The sequence below is a fragment of the Marmota monax genome, unplaced genomic scaffold (assembly GCF_021218885.2).
Source record: "Marmota monax isolate L192 unplaced genomic scaffold, Marmota_monax_Labrador192_F-V1.1 WCK01_AAM20220418_F8-fsc00004, whole genome shotgun sequence".
In the NCBI taxonomy this organism is placed as follows: domain Eukaryota; kingdom Metazoa; phylum Chordata; class Mammalia; order Rodentia; family Sciuridae; genus Marmota; species Marmota monax.
Window position 1 is genome coordinate 32831922 of NW_026692881.1, and position 19806 is coordinate 32851727.

General features: G+C 53.8%; 1 protein-coding gene across 3 annotated transcripts in view; it reads left to right on the top strand.

Annotated features, from left to right (window-relative positions):
• Window positions 1–19806, top strand: part of Grk5 (G protein-coupled receptor kinase 5) — a 189829-nt gene that overhangs the window by 161365 nt on the left and 8658 nt on the right. For 2 of the 3 annotated variants that reach the window (XM_046449824.2, XM_058581335.1), the window contains exons 5-12: window positions 3080–3180; window positions 5451–5543; window positions 8636–8699; window positions 9562–9702; window positions 12570–12760; window positions 14861–14898; window positions 16342–16431; window positions 17763–17971. In XM_046449824.2, the coding sequence (XP_046305780.1) occupies window positions 3080–3180; window positions 5451–5543; window positions 8636–8699; window positions 9562–9702; window positions 12570–12760; window positions 14861–14898; window positions 16342–16431; window positions 17763–17971 (927 nt within the window). Of the gene's footprint in view, window positions 1–3079; window positions 3181–5450; window positions 5544–8635; window positions 8700–9561; window positions 9703–12569; window positions 12761–14860; window positions 14899–16341; window positions 16432–17762; window positions 17972–19806 lie in introns of those variants that run through there. The other variant, XM_058581336.1, reaches the window with a different exon arrangement.

Sequence of the window (19806 nt, forward strand, 5' to 3'; positions counted from 1 at the left end):
GGCCAATTGCCTAACTTTTTGGAACTTCAGCTTCCTGGTCTTCAAAAGGGTCGTCATGCTGATATGTACCTCAGAGAGCCGTCATGTAGGCTAAATGTGAGAACCCCTGGGAGGTGCTTACGTGCATTGTGGACCAGGGTCAGCCTTCACTCTATGTAAACCCTTGTTGCCGGTTACTTTTATTGATTTTAAATGTTGGATCTACATAAGGAGATAAATTTCATTTGGAAAAGGAGAAAAGCTTGCTGCTAAAAACAGAAAGAAAGGAAAGCTTGAAGGCCACCGAGTCCCACCTAGCCCGTTTTGTATGTCACCACACATGGCCAAGGTGGCCAAGGAGTGCAAGAACTTCCCGTGAGGCGCTCCCTCACAGTGCGTATAGCATCTGTGTCTTACGGAGGGAGGGACTTTGATGTCAGGGGCATACTGGCTTTGCCTTTTCATTTCCCACCCCTGCCCCCTGTCAGCCCCAGCTGGGCCTGTGGCGGGAAGGTGGGTCCTCCTGGTGCAGGTGAAGGCAGAGGCTTGGCAAGGTCGTGTGTAGCCAAGTGCAGACAGGTGGGCACCTCGGGTCCCAAAAATGGTTCCATTCCTCCCCACAGCCACATGCCCAGCATCTGTTTGTTACCCAGCAGCCCAATACCAGCCAGGGGAAGAGGCTACCATGCTGACAGCTCCACAAATATTTAGTCAAATTGGCCGGAAAATAGGTTTTATTCAAAGCCAGCTTTGAAGAAAAATAGAAGAAACTTTAAAAAAATTCCATCTTGAAGGCTCTGCTGCAGGGGAGCAAAGCTTTTTAAAGAGAAAAAGTGGCAAAGGGAGACAAAAGGAAATGTACATCTGCATATTTAGTCCCCCATGCTATGCAGGAGGCCAAGGGACAAGCTCCGCTCTCAGTGCTCTTGAGCCTGTCACCCTTTGCTGCAGCATGAGGAGCTTGTTCCCAGATTTAGAGGGCCCAGCTTCAGAGTGTCCCATGTTGGGCCTTTGCTAATTCCTACCAGGTTAAAGGTCAGATCCTGGTGCAGCACGTCTCTCATCTCACCCACTTGTTCACAAATGTGCATCGAGCACCCCTCTGTGTCGTCACCGGGCCCTCCCCACCAAGGCTGCTCCAGCCCTCAACCCTCTTCTTCCTGAAGCAAATTTGCCCTTGGACAATGGTTTGTCCTTATTTGATCACTTTTTGGTACCTGGTATTGAAACCAGGCGTGCTCCACCCTGAGCACCCCCCAACCCTTTTGTTTTTCTGTTTTAAGATAGGGTCTCACTAAGTTGCTAAGGCTGGCCTGGACCTTGTGATCTTCCTGCCTCAGTCTCCCAAGTCCAGGGATTACAGGCGGGTGCCCCCATGCCCTGTTCATACTTTATCACTATGAAGTAGCTTGGAGCTACTGATTCCCAAGAGATTGAACTACAGAATTTCCAAGTCTTAGAAGTGTACCCCTCACCCCACCACCAATTCTCAAATCTCCAAGGAGCCTAAGGTTATGTCTCAGGAGCAGCTCTCTCCTGTCACAGAGGAGCCACAAAATGACCAAGGTCAGAGGTCAGAACAAGCTTGGGGCTCCTGCCTCGTCCCAGGATCCTTCTGCAGCATCAGCACGAAGCATCTTTTCTCCAAGAGGGCAGATTTGGAGGCCAAGGAGGAAGGGACCTTTCAAGGCAGGGGGCTGTCCCTAACCAGGGCAGCCCATGGCAAATTGGTGGGATGTTGTGTTAGGAGCCTGGTGCTTGGGGTAACTGGCTTTGCACCCATAGGCTGCCCCCACTGGGATGGAGCCTCTTAGGCTCCCTGAGGAGGGAGAACCCCAGGGCAGGGGTGAGCCTGCCGAGGGTGTAGCTGGGAAAGACTGAAGAGAAGAAGGAAGGAATTTGGTTATAGAGAAATGTGGGGAATAGAAAATGAGCGGCTGATTTCATTCAGCAGGGACCTGCCAGCTGCCACCTCCCACCCACCCCCAGGTTATACGCCCCCAGGAGGCACTGCCCCAAAGACCTAGATAAGTAATCAGCCCTGTAGTCACATCTCCATAGCTGGGAGAGAAGGCAGGCCTTTCCAACTCCAACAATTCTTTGGGCAGAAAGATGTGTTCACGCCCGTCTTTCTGAGCGCTTTCCGGGTAATTTTTCTCAATTTCCCCTGTAATTTATTAAAAGCCCACCTCAAAGGCCAGCTGGTGAGTCAAGCACTGGGAACAGCTGGTGGAGGGTGAGCAGTGGGCAGGGTGGGGGTGGGTGAGGCCCGCCCAGGGTGGGGCTGCTGCTCAGAGCCACCCTTTCAAACCCAAGACTCAGGCCAGCAGCCTAACCTAGGAGAGTGAAATGACGGTGGTGACATTAATTTCACAACCTCAAACTTGTATGCCAGGGTCTGGGCCAGAAGCTTTTCCTGAAAGTTTTATTGATTGTTCTGGGTAAAATGATTATTCTTGTCACCTTCCTGAGAGTCCTGAGGTGAACGGTTGAGCCAAAGGCTCCACAGCTCTGAACCTGGGATCAGCAGAAGGTCTGCCAGCCCCAGAGCTGCTCGGATAGCCTCCCCTCCCACCGGGCTTTCCATTGCAAACCCTCTCACACCTGCACCTCAAGCCTGGGTATCCCTGTCACATTTGCCCTCAGGGGAAACAGGCTGAGTGGTCCAGGGACTTCACCAAGCTCACTGGGCTCACTAGGAGTCACCGAGGCCCCCTTGCACAGCTCTTTGCAGCTGTGTGCATTTGCAGACCTTGTCAGTTCCGACCCCAGGTCGCAGCCATAGGGATGATCACTGTGCAGGTGAGCAGCAAGGCTCAGAGGAACTCGGTGGCCTCTGTGAAGCCACACGGCTGTGAGAGCCAGAAATCGCACCCTAAGTCTGGGCGTGCTCACTGTCCTCTGGCCCGGCAGCCTCCCACACCACTGAACACTGCCCATTTGCCCAAGCCAGGGGTGTGGGCAGGAGGCAAGGGCCTCACTGGGACTGGCAGCTGCGTGTACCTCCCTGGGGATCTGACTGGTCCCTGACCTGGCAACTATGGGAAAGCCCTGGCTCCTTCCTCCTCCCTCACCATTTCCCTTTCCTTCCTCCTTCTAGTCCCCGGTGTTCATCGCCCAAGTTAGCCGAGACCTGGTCTCCCAGACAGAGGCGAAACTCCTGCAGAGGCCCGGCAAAGAACTCTTTTCTGCCTGTGCTCAGTAAGTGCTCCACCCCTCTCACATACCTGGGCAGGCCCACCTTTCTCCCTGGGCTGGGGCATTAAGACACCCAGAAGGTGCCACCCTGAACCCTCCACCAGTAGCCGAGCTCCAGAGCAGGTCTTCAGAGCCCAAGAGCTCCAGCCAGGCCACCTAATGGCTTGTGCATAGTAGTCGCCCAGATCTGCAGTTTACGTCCCACAGTGACCCATTGGCAATTTTAAATGGAAAATTCCAGAAATAAATAATTTGTAAATTTCAAATCACTTTTATTATGGTATACTGTTATAATTATTCTATTTTATCATTAGTTATTATTGTTAACCTCTTACTGTGTCTAATTTATGAGTTAAACTTTATCACAGGTAGGTATATATGAGGAAATCAGAGTACACACAGAGTTTGACACTGTCGGAGATCCCAGCATCCACTGGTGCTGTCGAAACAAGTCCTCTGTGAATAAGTGGATGACTACACTTTTCACAAAGGGAATGAGATACCAGGTTACCAAGTCCAAAGAAAATATCTGCTACAAAGATGAAAACAAGTGTTCCTCCAGGCTGTTGAGACAGAGGAATGTGCAAAAATTGACCCTGCTTCTGTGGCTTGGAAATCCTTCCAGCCCCCAACCCCCACTCTGCCACCAGTCAAGTCAGTTGCCGCTGATGCAGGGTGGGCCACAGGAGCCTTCCCAGCACCCAGCCCCTTGTCTGCAGCCCCTACGTCTACCCCAGGGGGAGCGAGACCAGCCAGTGGCACCACCTACGCCCGCACCCCATCCTGCACAGCACCTTCCAAAGGCGTGTGCACCTAGCACTGCACATGTATGTACACACACATGCACCACTGCCTGTGAGCAGATACGGCACACAGAAACCTGTACCCACTAGGACCTGGCTAGAGCCAGCTCATCCCACACAGCTGCTTGGGCCTGGGGTATTTTCGTGGGCTCTTATTCAGCACCCAGGTATTAAGCACTGCTGTGTCCCCACATGCGAGGTACCTGGGGTTTCCAAAGTGAGCAAGGACTCCCTGATGGCCCTGGTGCAGCTTGAACAACAAAACCAGCCACTTGGGTGCCCTGAGCCAGGGAAGAGCTGGAAGAGCAATGGTGTGATGGTGAAGGTGGATGTTCAGGAGACCCCTCCCCCCTCCCCCAACCTGATCCAGTGCAGCAGAAGGATGCCAGGCTCACCTGCTGGCTGCTCTGTAGAAGCTGCTGAGGGTCTAACACTGGGCAGGGGCACAGCTAGTGACCCTGACTCTGACCCCAAGGGAAGGGCCATCCTGGCCTCCCATGCTGGCCGTGTTCAAGTTTGGCATCTCTCACCCTTTCATGGTCCCTGCCCTTCCTCAGGTTCCAAGTACCTGACTGGGTTGGTTAGCATGCTGGGTTGCTTTGTGTGTGTGTGTGTGTGTGTGTGTGTGTGTGCGCGTGCGTACCAGGGTTGAACCTAAGGGTGCTTAACCACTGAGCTACATCCCCAGCCCATTTTTAATGTTTTCTTTTGAGACAGGGTCTCACTAAGTTGCTTAGGGCCTCACTAAGTTGTTGAGGCTGGCTTTGAACTTGTGATCTTCCTGCCTCATCTTCCTGAGCCATTGGCATTACAGGTGTGTAACACCTTACACAACAGGCCCACTTTTTAAGGGGAGAAGCCCACCCCTGCCTGCAGCCAAGTTTGAACCCTGCCAGGCCCCCTTAGGCCTTGCCTAAGAATATAGAGGAGTCCTAGTCTCCCAGAGCCTATCCTGGCACCTGGCCCACAGCAGGTTACCAGTAAATTCTGCTGCACTCATGAAAAGCTCATAGTGACTTCACTGGTCCTGGATCAATTTCAAAGCCCTCAGGGACTGAGCCCCACTCTGCACCCCCACCCCACCTCTGAGTCCCAGCCCCTCCCTGTACCTCAGTAATTCTGCCTCTGTCCTCACCTCAGCTCACAGATCCCTTTTTCAGAGAGATTTCCCCTAATTGGCGATGACATAACTCTGAGATTGCTGGTTTAACGCTAGTGACTTACTGTTTGTGTCCCTAATCACAATGCCCATCCCATGCTCCCCGCATATCCTAGGACCTAGAACAGTGCCCAGTACCTGGCAGACACCAAACCATGTTTGCAGGATCATCCAGTTTCAGCAAAATGACAAGACCTTTGGCCAGATGCCTGCCTCGATGGTTTGCATTTGTTACGCTGCAGGTACAGCCCCACCTGGCTGCTTCAAGTCTGCGATTATAACATGCCCATCCTTCTGTCTCTCTGAGCTAGGTCTGTCCATGACTACCTGAGCGGAGAGCCATTCCACGAATATCTGGACAGCATGTATTTTGATCGCTTTCTCCAGTGGAAATGGTTGGAGAGGTGAGTCCCCCACACCCTGTGCGTGAGAGGAGTGAGTGGGAGCAGCAGGCTCAGGGTTCCATCTGAGGATTCATATAAAAGCTGGTTACCCCCGTGGCCCATGGGTACAATAAAATTAGCTATCCTCCTCTCATTAATTAAGTTCTTGGGGATTCTAGAAAAGCCCTGTGCTTATTAGTGTGTGCATTACACTGCGCACATGCACACACACACTCAACACCTTGTTCTTGCTTCTCTGGCTCACTCTCTTTGGGAATTCTTTCTTTGCTAGCAAATTGGAGCTACCAGAGTCTTTGAAGTAGTTGCACACTCTTTGTTTTGCCCAGTGCCCTTAACGGACACTTGTTCTCAAGTTTTTATGCAACCTTCCCCGAAATAATGAATAGCTTTGAACATAAATCTTTATGTACTTTTGCAAGTACAGCCATAGAAATTCCTAGCGGGAGTTTCTGAGTCAAAAGTCACCTGATTGCAAACTGTGAGGGACTGTTAAATTGCCCTTTGAAACTGCCGCCCCCGATTTCCAGTTGCTCCCGAGCTCACGCCTGCTCCTCCCCAGCTCCTCCCCAGCGTCCTCAGCACTGTGCCTGCTCCCCTCAGTGAGTGAGCGGGGGCTTCCCTCTTTAGTTTTCCATCTCGCTAATGAGATGAGACAGGGAGTCTCTTAATGGTTTATTTGATGTCTCATTCTCTTCAAATGCTTTCATATGCATGGCTGTCACTTGGGCAGATGTGGCCTCACTGTGACTGATAAGGAAGGAGAGACATAGAGGGGACCTGATTTGCCTTATCTCCCAGCAAGCCAGTAGCGCAGCCAAGGGGAGACCCTGGCCCAGGACCCCCAGCCCACTGCCCAGTTATCTACAGTGTTCCAGGATTTGGAGAAAGGTGTGATAGCTACTTAAATCCATGCTGAGCTAAGCTGGTAGGTGAGGTGGGAGTGTCCCCTTCCACAACCCCTTCAGAAGCTCAGAAGCTGCAAGACAGAAGCCCCTTCAAAGCCCAGCACACTTCAGGAAGCCCAGCAGGAACGTGCCCTTTGTGCAGCTGGGTGGGCCATTCTCTCCACCCTGACCAGTGGGGATGACCGAGAGACCAGAGGTGGCCTTCTCTGTTGACCCGATGATACCACTGGCCACCCTGCACATGTACCCAACTCAGTCTGAGTCCTGCTTCAGACTCTCTTCCCAAGGAGCCTCGACAAGGCTGGGTTACTTTTCCAAACCTCGATTTCCTCACTGGTAAAATGGGGACAATAATGCCTGCCTCGTAGTCTTGGGGTGAGGGTGAGATAAGAGGAGTTTAGCATGTGCTAGATCCTCAACAGGCTAATCCTCAACAGAAGTCAGCCATTGGCTGCAGGAGGGACACCACTGGGCACAGTTGCAGTCATGACCAGGACCACGGCCCTCAGCTCTCTGTGTCTGATTCTGCAGTCGCAGCCCACCTGAAGCTCACAGGACAGGCTGATGGGGTGCACACTCATCCTGCCCTTCCTGGAGCCCTGGGCTGGGTAACACATGGCCCTCTGCCCCAGCCCTCCCAAGTACCAGTGCAGGTTGGAACGAGGCTCTGCAGATGACTGCCTACACCCCTGTGCCAGCCCCACCACTTACCGGCCCGACCTTGGGCATCCCATTCCCCCTCTCAATGCCTAAGTGTTGTCCTCTGTAGAACAGGGACAGCAGCACCTTTTGGGGTTAGCATGAGGGTGACATAAGCCCACGTGCAGGATGTAGCACTCAAGCAAGCATTGTCACTCTGGGAACCCCAGAAGTTAAGCACTCACTCTGGAAGGCATTACATTTTCCGAACTCATGAAGCAGGATCCCGGCTTAATGACTGACAGCACCCTGCCTTCCCCTCATTTTTTTTCTAAACAAGATCCTGGCCTGTTGGTGCTGTACTGTTGAAATATTAAAGGGATTTTTTTTCCCTCCCAAGGTTAACCAAGAAATTCCTGGGAAATTGTATTACACTTATTTCCCCCTCGCAGAGGAGCTCTGCGGTGGCACTGACCGGCTGTTTGTTCTCCATGTATCATAAACTGCTAGGCCTCGGCCGCCTTCATGTGGTTTTGGGGGCTGTTCTAGGAAAGGCTCCCAGGGCCGTGTGGCGGATGCGGGCACATGGCAGGTTTTCACCAAGGCTGCCCAGGCCGCTCTTGTGTGGAAGAAGAAGCACGGCCGAGGGAGCATCTCTGTGCTTCCAGTGGGGACCTGCCCCACTTCCTGCAGAACCACCAGCGAACAGAGCAGGGAGGTACAGCACGTGCCTTGGAGACAAGGAGCAGGGTGCCTGGTTTTCAGAGTTGATCCAAGAAAGGAACTGCACTGCTGAGGACGTGGTTTCCAGTGAAATCCAAACCCTCTTCAGGCCCCAGCAGCAAGAAGGGTTTCCATGCAGGATAGGGTTTCTCAGATCGTGCCTCATGCTGGGCCACCAGCTCGCTTGGCCTTCTCCTACTGACCCAGTTCTTTGGCCCAATTCAGTCTCACTCCAACCTCTGCCCTGGTCAGGACTCCTGGGGAGCAGGGCACTCAAAAATAGTCCTGGGGATCCAAGAGCCAGTTTTAACATTTTAAGCTAATTAGTTGTAGCCAAAAGGCCAGGAAAGAAAAGTAAGCTCCCGGCACCGTGGAGTCCTTAGCTGCGACTGCATGACCCTCTACGGGTTACTCCTCGGAGTACTGTCCTTGTGACCGGAAGTCCTGCCTGAGTAGATGTTCTAAGTGGCTTTGCTAATGGAAACAGGGAGTCGGGGGACACAAAGTGGAGATTACTTCATAAATACATTGGACGTTCAGGGTCTTCCCGGATCCTGGATCAATGGGGGAAATAGGATAAAGGGTTCCCAGTGGTGGAGGGTTGGGGACTGACTGTCCCAGAGTCCCAGGAGCAGACCTGAAGCCAGCAGCCTTGCCCCTCGTGAGGCTGGGTCTTCTGGATCCTGCAAGGAGCCAGGGCAGGAGGTGTGGCCCCTGCTGGAAGGGTGAGGCCTGCAGGCTCTGCATTTGGTTCCCTCATCTATTTCTTATGGATCCTGACTCCTACCTCCAGAGACCAACCTGGGGTTCTTGCTTCTTTTCCAGGCAACCAGTGACCAAAAACACGTTCAGGCAGTATCGAGTACTCGGGAAAGGGGGCTTCGGGGAGGTGAGTGCACACCCGCGCTCTCTACTGAGGTTCAGCTCAGGTTCCGCTCACCTTGCCTGTCCCTCCTGGGTGGGCCTGAAGTTCTAAGCAGGGCTTGGGGCAGGGACAGCTCTGCCCTGGGTCCCCTGGTGGCAGTGAGGGAGGGTGGAGGATCCATGCCTTGGGGTACACGAGGTGTGTGAGGTGGGAAGGAGGGTGGGGAGCGGGCCTCCCTGGAGAGGCAGGGAGGTGGGGGCCGCTCAGCCTCTGCCTGTCTGGACGATGCCTGGCTATGCGCTGTCCTGTGGGAATCCAGATCTCGCTGGGCGTTATGTGACCCAGTGTGTGTGAGGCCAGCCTTGTTACTTCCATTTTTGAGATGAGGAAAGCTGAGGTGCAGAAGAGTTGGGTGACCTGGCCAAGGTCACATAGCCAATCAGGGGCAGAACTAGGGCTAGAAACCAAATGCCCCATTCCCAGATCTGAATGATGAAGTCAGGGTTCTCCAGGGTCTCCCTTCACTGTCCCCAAAACCGACCGTCCCCACCAGTGGCTGGCAGAAGAAACTCAGTTGCCTCTAAGACAAGGGCAGCATTTGAAGCTTCTGCCAATCATCTAACTGATGTGTGCATGGCCCATTTTGTTTCTTTGAGGACCGGGATCCTCCTAAGCAGTCAAAGGGGACAGCAAGGGGCCCTGAGGCCAGGTCACAAGGGCAGAGCCCAGGACAGCAGTGGGTACAGCCAGGTGTACTGTGGGTCCTGTGGGCCTGCAGCACCCACAGGAAGCCCAGCTGGCTCTGATCTGTCCGTTGCAGCCCTGCCGAGGAGGGGCCTAGGCAGACCACAGTGCCCATGACCTTGGTGTCTCTCTCGCACCTCAGGTCTGTGCCTGCCAGGTTCGGGCCACAGGCAAAATGTATGCCTGCAAGCGCTTGGAGAAGAAGAGGATCAAAAAGAGGAAAGGGGAGTCCATGGCACTCAATGAGAAGCAGATTCTCGAGAAGGTCAACAGCCAGTTCGTGGTGAGTGTCCAGGGCCCAACAACAGGCCCGTGCTTCTGGTAACCCAGACCCCCCTCACCTACTGGTGGGTGGTATTCCAGTGTGGCAGGTCCCACCCCCAGGGAAGTAAGAAAGCTGTAGGTCAGTCATGGCTGATTTTGTCCTGTCTCCAGCCCTGCCCAGTGCCTGGACACCCTCTGCATGTGAGCCTGAGACTTCGGTTCCCCAGGACCACCTTGTAAACTCCTTAGTGAACAAAATAAGTTCACCTCAGGCTCAATCAAAAGGATCTTTGGGTCCTATAGACCCTCTAGACTGGTTTCATCATGGTGGAGACCATCGTGGTGGAGTTTCTTAGGGAGACACCATTTTGTTTGTGTGTATCATGTTAGGTGGTCTAGGCTAGGCTTTGCTGCAGTGACAAATTAGCTCCAACTCTAAGTCGCTGAAAACAATAAGTTATCTTGTCAACCACATCAAGTCCAGTCAGATCAGGCCACTCTCCGCCATCTCATCTACTCCATCTGAAGCTTGGAGGGAGTGCTGGGGGTGGGTCTCCCCAGGAAATTTTTAGTGCTCAACTGGACTGACATTCCACATGAACTAGTCACCTCAAGGGACAAGCTAGCTGTAGAGGAGGCTGGGAAGTTTGGAGGAATACATTGATACTTGGTCTCTGTAACATGTTATTAAGAACTAATACATGTACAAGGTAATAATGCAACCAGCACAGAAGGGTACACAATAAAAATAAATGCCTCCCTCTTTGAGAGATCATTCCAGACATGTTTTATTCATACACAGGCTTTATTATTTCTAACTAGCAGTGTCTCCCCATACATCTTTTAAAAAATTTTTTTGTTGTAAGTGGACACAATTTTTCCAATACCCTTATTTATTTTTATGCGATGCTGAGGATCAAACCCAGTGCCTTATACGTGCTAGGCAAGTGCTTTACCATTGAGCTCTGACCCCAGCCCCCTTCTCATACACCTTATGGTACGTTTTCCTCTTAAATTGTATTCTCCCTTTATCCACACCAATAGTTCACCTCTTTTTGGATGATTGCTTGGAAAAGATAAACCATGAACTGTACGGAAATCACTTCTCGTTTTAAACCACTGCAAACAATGCTGCAGGATCCGTCTTTGAACTCTCCTTTGGTGGGTTCTGGGTGGACACCTGTGAACGTCCCCGTAGCACTCCAGTTCCTGGTGAAGAATTGCCGTAGCAGAGGGTATGCAGGTTTTTCATTTGATGGCTGTTCCCAAATGGCTGTCCATGAAGCTTGTCCCCGTTAAACTCCCGCCAACTGTGAGAGGAGAGACCACATCAGCCCAGTGCCTTGGTCATCCCTCACAGGAAGGTGGTTTTATAAAGTGATAGTCAAAGGGGACAGAAGTTTGGGTCTCTGAGTCTCATCTCAGGTTGCCCCCAGCCGCCAGCCTTGTCCAGGGGGAAGAGGTGGGCAGTGCCATGGCACCTCACAGGAGGAGGTGGATAACCAACACCTGCCAGTTTGGGCCTAGGCCTCTTTGACTGCTGATGGCCCCCTCGAAGCTGCCCATGGAGGGGTGGTGCTGGGGGGTCCACTTCCAGGAAAAGGACCCTGTGCCTGGCAAACCCGGGCTGACACCTCCTCACGGGCCATTAGTTTTGATGGCTAGACCTTCCTTGACTGTGTCTCATTCACTGTGCCCACAGGGAGTTCCACTGTGACACTTTTTATTATTCAGCTTTCCATCACCAAAGTGAAATTCCTGAGGCACTTAAATTTATTCTGGCTCACAGTTCTGAAGGTTCTGGTCTAAGATCACGTTGTCCCATTGCTTTTGGTCTCTAGTGGGAACTCATGGTGAAGAAAACCACCCAGGAAACAGGGAGACCGGGCTTGGGTCCCACTGCACCCTTCAGGGCATACCCCCAGTGATCCAGGGCTTCAGCTAGACCCCTCCTCCTGAAGGTCCCACTACCTCCCATAGCGCCACCCTGGGAACCAAGCCGCAAACACATGATCCTTTGAAGATGCTCACGCAAACCATAGCCCTGTGGCAGGAGCCCTTCCCCGGGACCACCTGGGCAGGTTTGAGTTGTACCTGCAGCAGTTGGTGACAGAAACACAACCCTACAAGATTGCTCTCCCTCCGCTGCCATTTTGTCACCTTTCCTCAGAAATGAATGATGTTCCTGATGTTTCCCTCCAAGTTTGATGGCCCAGCCTCTCCCTGGCGCGGTCTGCAGTGCTCAGATTTTATTTGTGCAAACTCTCTAAGTGGAGAAGAAGGAATTCCACCCATTGTAATTTCCAATCAACCCTAACACTGCCCACCTCTCCAGTTACCCCATGGCCCCAATCCGTAGTGCCTTGGGTATCTGGAATCTACCTCTCCTAGTGGCTCCCTTGGCAGGTGGACATGGCAGGTCTTGCTTGCAAGAGAAAGTTTGGCCAGGCTGTCTTCCACTCCCCAAAGCCCTACTGGCCACTTCCTAGCCCTTCACCCCTGAGATAATGGGTCCTTACAACCCAAAGGGCAGCCAAGTCCCACCTTCCTGACCAACCAAAAAGACAATACCAGTTCTAACCAACTAATGAATGCAGAAGCTTTTGTGGTGGGAAAGCACAGACACCATTCTGGGGTAGGAATCCAGGAAGATCACGGTGCTGGCCTACCTCTCTCCTCCCCGTGTCCCCTTCACCTTGAACCACTTAGAAGGAGTCAAGTTTAAGTCCTTCATCAGCCAAGAGGGGAAGCAGATAAGGTAACTAAGAGGGTCTCAGGGTGCAGATAGCCTCCACCACCTGCCTCCAGCTTCAAGGAACCTGAGAAGGGAGACAGAAGTGGGTGGTGATTGCCATGAGCTCACCATGATTGCTCTTGCACTCCAAGGTCAACCTGGCCTATGCCTATGAGACCAAGGATGCCCTGTGCCTGGTCCTAACCATCATGAATGGGGGCGACCTAAAGTTCCACATCTACAACATGGGGAACCCTGGCTTTGAGGAGGAGCGAGCCTTGTTTTATGCAGCTGAGATCCTCTGCGGCTTGGAAGACCTGCACCGCGAGAACACAGTCTACAGGTGAGCTGTGCTCCCGGGAGTCTGACTGGGTGGGGCTGGCCCTGCACCAGGTCAGCACAAGTGAGGATGCAGGAGTCAGATGGTCTCCTCCCACCGTGGAGCCCCAGGGATCCCCAGGACCGAGCAAGTGAGGAGGGCTCTCTCCAGTATGTTCTCTAGCCTCCAAAGTATAGGGAAGCCAAGCATGTGAAATGATGCTCCCCAAGCCCCGGCTCCCCCAAGTTGAGGTCAATGGGCCACAACCCCTGTCCTTGAAGCCCAGCCCCAGGAAGCTCAGGGGAATCAGCCCCAGGAAGCTTAGAGAGGGAGGCCGCCCAGGGGCAGGCATCAGAGAAGCACCCTGTGCTCATCACTCTCCGCACGGACCTCAATGCCACAGGGCCCTGGACTGTGGGGCCATGTGTCCAGATTCTCCTCAGGGTCAGCAGCAGACTTCGCTGCTCACAATGCTCCACAAAGAAACTTGAAAACCTCTGTGCCCCTTGCTTTTTGACGTTGAAATTGTCAGCTTGCCCCTATTCATTATGGTTTGACATTGAAATATCCCAACACGTGTTTAAATAGTGGCAAATATTGATATTTTGAAACTGAACACTTACCAGTGGATCTAGTGGAATCACATCACTGTAGCAAACTGATTTGCACCATCATCTGTCTAAAAAATGTACGGGAGGCTCCTGGAAGGTGAGAATGATGTCAGCAACCACAGCCCTGGGGCTGGCCGCGCCTGGGACACTGACATTCCCACAGACCCTCCTGGTCCCAGCTTGAAGACCTCTGTGTAGAGCCCCAGCCATTTGAGGAGTCCAGGAAAGTTTTGGGAACCGGAAAGAATGGTCTTGGTGACAAGCCCTCCCCTATCCCATCTCTTTGCTTGTGTTTTTTTGTTTGTTTGTTTTTATTCAAGTGAAAAGAGAACATTTTCCTTAAGGGTTGGAAAAAAGAATCCTCCACTTGATTGCCTTTTGCTTAAAAAAAGAAAGAAAGAAAACGGAAAATAGAGCCCTCCAAGTCCAGCTCCCCTTCTTCTAGGGAGGCAGAGAACCCTGCTCTTCTGGGGTCCTGACCCTCTGTGTGGACTTGGTTCTGGCCCATGCCCCTGGGGAGCTGTTCTTCCAGCCAGGCAGATGCTGGTTTATTGAGGAGGTGTCTCTTGTCCTTATTTGGAATTGTTAACACATCAAAGGAAGACAATGTAAATAACAATAGCAACAACATTATTTCGTAATGAACAAGTATACACAGACACTAATTATCACTCTGTGAGGCTGCCCAGTGGATTTGGGTACATTAACCACTCCCCATAAGGACAGCTGCCTTCAGTTAAATAAACAAAGCCCATTGCTTGGGAACTGGAACCCCATCCAGATGGGCTCCATTGTCATTCCCAAGGCAGAGCTGAGTTGTGTGCACCCCTCTCTGGGGTATTACCCTTTACTAGGAAAGCCAGAAGCTTCTGATGCCTGTCCCCCATTCTGGGAAGGCAGTGGTTCTCCTAATTTCAAGCAAGTTCCTGCATAAAGGAGGCAGGATTGGGAATAGATGAGGCAGCAGCACCTGCATGTGACCCTCTGGCTTGCTTCCCCCTGGCTGTGGCCCAGCTGGGGCAGGAATATGTGGGCCTCCTGGAGCCCTACCCACAGGGGTCTTTACCAGGGCCCCAGCTTCTCCCCTGCAGCTCTCTCTCCCCAGTGGCTCAGCGGGAGCTTTGGATGCAGTGATTTCTCTTTCTTCATTCCCAGGACCTTCAGGTCTTCCCAGCCCTCAAGAGGGTCTGTCACCACACCAGCCAGTCTCCCTTGCCCTGGGGGCTGTCAGTATGTGGTCAGGTGCCAGGACTGGCCTTTCCTACCTTCCCAGTCACCCTTCAGGGCAGGAAGATGCCTGTGGCAAACAGCAGCTTTTGTCTTAAGTTACTGGAAGGAGATAAAGAACCCCAAGATTAACCTGACCTAGAGAGACCAGCCGGTCAGAGCCCAGAGGTGGGAGGGGACGCCCTGGGGTGCTCGGGCCTAGTTACCCAGGGGTCAGTCCAGGTGCCAGTCTGTCCTTGCTGCCCAGGATGGGCACGCTCAGGTGCCTCTTGTCATTCCCTTTCAGAGATCTGAAACCTGAAAACATCCTGTTGGACGACTATGGTGAGTCGGGCTCAGGGTTCTGGGAGATGGCTGCAGGGTTCTGGCCACAGGGCCGCTGGAGGAGAGGCCATGGGAAGACCTCACTCCAGCTTCTCAGTCCTGGGCCAGGGGAGGCAGTGGGTGTGGACAAAGCTTCTGTTTCGTGAGGAAACATCGTGGGTTGGCCCAGAGGGACAGAGAGCACTGCGTGAGGAGCCTGGCATTTCGGAGACGCTGACAGACACTTACACGAAACTTCCCTGCTCTGCGTGAAAACCAGGAGCATACTGCCTTCCCCCCTAGGGGGGGACAGCCGTGGGGAGCCCCTGTTAGCCTGCTAAGTGTTATTGCTTGTCTGCTACCATCGTTCTTTTCTCCTGGGAGTGAGCACAGGGATAGCAAGAGCAGCCTCAGTAACCCCTGAGGACCATGTAGCCTCCCACACCTGCTACCTGACCAGAATTTCCCATCTCCACAGAAGGTGGGGTCTCAGTGCCCATTTCATAGGTGACAAGACTGAGGCTCCAAGGAGCCAGGCTGCCAATCTCAGCTGGTGGTATCAGTGGGGAGCAGGGAGCAGAACCCAGGCCTCTTGCATGCCCCAGGCCCCTGGAGAGAGGTCTATTTGGGGTGCTGTGCCTGGAGAAGCGGGGTGTCCCGGAGCCTGCTGGTCCTCTGTGGATGGGCCCAGAGCCATGCCAGTCTCAGGGCCCCGCCCACACTGAGCTCCCACTGCTGACTGCCCACGCCCACCTGCTCTCTGGACTGGGTCTTGCAGAGGTCTAGGCTGCAGGGGGCCCTGGTATCCACAGGCAGAAAGCGGAGGGACACATTCCTTCCTGTAGGGTAAGATGTAGCCATGACCCTGCCTGTGGTGAGGCAAAGGCAGCGCTGGTGCTCTCAGTGGGCGCCTCCTGGGTCTTTGAGTCCGTACTGGACTCTGAGGACTCTGATGGGCTCCATCTCCAGACATTTGCTCTCCTTTTTTCTCTGAAGGGAAAAAAACAAACCACCTCCAAAAACCAACCAGGCAGGGCAGGGAGCTGCTTCCCAAATTGCTTTGTAATTTTTTCCCCTTAAGCAAATTGTTGCAAAATGTCAGGAGAATCTCATATTTTTCCCATGAAGCAATCCCAGAATCAGGCCAGCACATTTTAAACTTTGCGACCTCAGCCTTCCAGAAAGCCCATTAGGGCATTTTATGAGGCAGGTCGGCCAGCGCCCAGCCAGATCCCGGCATCCTTTTGCATCTTTGTGTTTTACTCCTAAAAAGTGTAGTTCACCCACGGCACGTCATGCCTGGCCTCTCCCGGGTCCTGTGCTCACCCTGAGAGGCAGACAAGGGTCACATCTTCATGGGACAGAGGGAAAACTGAGAGCTCATGTGCCTCGCCATTGTGGCTGAGGTGGACCAAGCTCCCACACAGCTGTCCAGAAGCCCGCTGACCCTGCTGTCCCCCACAGGCCACATCAGGATCTCAGACTTGGGGCTGGCTGTGAAGATCCCTGAGGGAGACCTGATCCGCGGCCGGGTGGGCACGGTCGGCTACATGGGTGAGTGTGGCCCTGCTCCTGTCGCATGCTGACCCTTCCCTTGGGCCCCCAACCACAGAGCACCGCTGGTCAGAGGTAGTCAAGGCCCCTGCTGACTCCTTGGTGGACCCTAGCCAGCCAAGGTGGCACATGGGACCCTAGGTGCAGCCTCCGAAGAGCTCTCTGCAGCCCCTACCCCATTCTGGGGGTGGCCAGAGCTTGGCACTCGACACTGCTAGGGAGGCCTCATGGAAGTAGGGGTCTGGGGGGGCAGGCAGATAGCCCCCTGAAAGGAGGAAGGTCATTAGGAAGGGTCCAAAATGAGTCCGCTGTGTCACCAAGCATGATTCTAATTAGACACCTGCCCTGGCCCCCCTCAGTCCGCCCCAAGACCAACGTCCCAGGGGCTTCAGGAAAGTGACCTGGAGCTAAACCCAGGCCCCCAAAGCCCTGCTTCCAAATGGGGCCTCCCCCAGCTTTCCTCTTATACCTTGCAGACATGCCCCACTCACCCTGGGACACAGGACCATGCAAGCTCTGGAGCCAGGCACCTCATTGCCCTCCACCCAGGCTGTGCCTGTGGGATTCAGTGCTTGGTCTCTGGTGCTGAAGAGTCCTTTGCAGATTGCAAGATATTTGGCGACCTAAGGGCGTGTGCCTGTGTGAATTTGCGCATGCCCGTGTGGATGCTCACAGACACGTAGATGATGGTAGATGATGGATAAGCCTCTCTGCATCCCTGCTTACATGTCGGCTTCTGCATTTACATCGTCTTCTTTCGCACAGGGTGTTGCACGTTTCGTGTGCAACGCTGTCGTGCACCTGGTGCATGTGTGCATGTGTTCACACATGACGTGTGACTGTCTTTCTTGTGCTTCTATGGTGAATCTAGAGTTCATTCTATCAAAGGGGTAGGAAAGACATAATGGGAGGTTGTTTGAATTCCAGATCAATTTAAAATCCTTAACTCGGGTGGACACACCCTTATTTGCTGCAACAAGTATATATAAGCACCTACTGCATGTCACTGGGGACACAGCAGTGGAAAAGGCAGTGAGTGCGTGTTCTGGTGGGGGCACCTCAAAGGAGCAGGACCTCTCAGTTCTGGGGCTACAATCAGAGCCCTTGATGGTGCAAAGCAGGCACCCTGGAGGAGCTGAGGTTTCCAGCGGCTGGCCCAGGGGCTGGAGGAGGGGATGTCCCAGCTGAGACACTCCAGGTCACCCACCAGCAACGCTGCTCCAGGGTGCAGGAACCTCTTCTGAGGTGAGGAGCAGCTGTGGCCGATATGGCTGGGCAGTGTCCTGCTGCTGCTAGCTCTTACCCCTCCTGCCCTTTTCTTCTGCCTCCAGCTCCAGAGGTTCTGAACAACCAGCGATATGGCCTGAGCCCTGACTACTGGGGCCTGGGATGTCTCATCTATGAGATGATCGAGGGCCAGTCACCGTTCCGTGGTCGCAAGGAGAAGGTGAAGCGGGAAGAGGTGGACCGCCGGGTCCTGGAGACAGAGGAGGCGTACTCCCACAAGTTCTCCGAGGAGGCCAAGTCCATCTGCAAGATGGTAAGTCTCAGTGAGCCCAAGGTGTCCAGGGGTGGCTCACCCACCAGCCCCCAGCCTTCCCCAGAAGGGACATGCGTCAGGGCGCGCTAGGCTGCGGGTGGAGGAGACCGAGGCCCAGGTGCTTGCGCTCTTTGCCGAGGACCACGGTGGTTAGCGAAGGGCTCGGGAGAAGCCTGGGGTTGAGGGCACATGCAGGCCAAGGGGAAGGGAGCTGAGGTGGGCAGCGAGACACCCTCACCCCACACTCCCAGCTCTACAGGCAAGTCAGCCGCTCCCTCAGCTCTGGACCCCAGGGTGCTGACTCGAGTCTGCAGGAGGGCAGTGATGGTTTCAGTCTGAGTACCTTAAAGTTTTCCGGCCCCTCAGTGGAGTGCAGGCGACACGGGCTCAGGTTCTGCATGACGGCAGCTAGGATAGCGGATGTGACCCACCCTGAGCAGGACACACATGGGAGTGGTTTGCACACACCGGGGGACTGGGTCAGCCAGAGAGAGGAAGGGGAAAGGCGCCACGAAAGTGGGAGAGCTGAAGGTGGGGTCCACCCTGGGCTACAGCCTAGGTGGGCCCCACTCTAGGGCTGGCCCTCAGGCCCTTCTTTGGCTCTGTAGGGAGATGGCCACTTACTATTTCTACCTGGCTCTTGAGCTCCCAAGTCACAATGAGAGGCAGCTGAATGTCCAGGGCCTGAATGCCCAGCTCTGTACACCTGCAAGCCCACAGACTTCCTGTCCTTGGTGTCCCACTGCACCTTGGGGTGTGGACTGAGTCCTCTCTTCCCTCCTCTCTGAATCCACGGTGGCCTTGGGGCAGATTCAGTGCCCGTATGAACAGCCCGGCTGGAGGTTAGGGAAGAGCTGGCCTAGAAAGCCAGTGACAAACCCCCAAGGGTCTGCTTCCAGGAACCTCAGGCTGCACTGCTAGTGGCCAAGGAACCAAGGGGCTTGGCTCCCCAGCCCTGGAGGCCCCTCAGCTACAGCCATCCACGCTCAGCCCAGCCCCTTCTCTTACCAGCTTCATTTATGGCTTTGAGCAGTGGGAAGAAGGATTTGGGGCTGGATCTGTCATCTGACCACAATCAAAAGAAGTGGAACTAAGGATGAGAGGGACCCTTGGGAAGGAACACTGTGTACCGGGCAGCACACACCCAAACCCTGTAGCTTGCTGGCCAACTGTGCTAAGAGGCCCCCAAGAGACTCAGGTAGTCATTGCAGCCAGAGTTGGGGTTGGGGACAAGAAGAACAAGGCAGAAAAGTTCAGATGGATGGAAACAGGGGCGTGGACAATGCTTGGTTGTGCCATGGGGGGGAATCTATGCCACGCGACCAGCCTGGACATGGCTGTAGAAGAGGGAGTCGGACAGCTGTGGTCAGAGCGTCATTGAATGTCGCAGGTCAGGATCATCGATTCAGAGAATGAAGTTTTCATCAACAAGGACATGGTGCATGCTAAAGGATAGGAGGCAGAGTGGACCCCTACTCCCACCCCTGCACCCTCAAACATCCTCTCTAGCTGTGGGCTGGGATCTCCTCCAGCAACCAGCAAGACAGATGTCTCTCTGCTGCCCCCTTGTGGCCTCGAGAGAAAGTAGTTGGCTGTTGCTGAGCTGACTGCTCCAATGAACCAGGCCTGGGGGTACAAAGTGACTCTCCCATGGAAGAAACGCCAGAGGACTCTGGCCTTGTCTTCTCTCCTGGGATCTTAGGACTCTTGTCTTCAGCCTCCTCCTCACCCTTGACTGCTGCCTCTGAGGCCTGTGTTCTCCAACTGGCTCAAGGTACCACAGGGCTTGACTTGCAGGGAGACCCTGGAGGCCTGAGTCCATGGGGCGGCTCCTG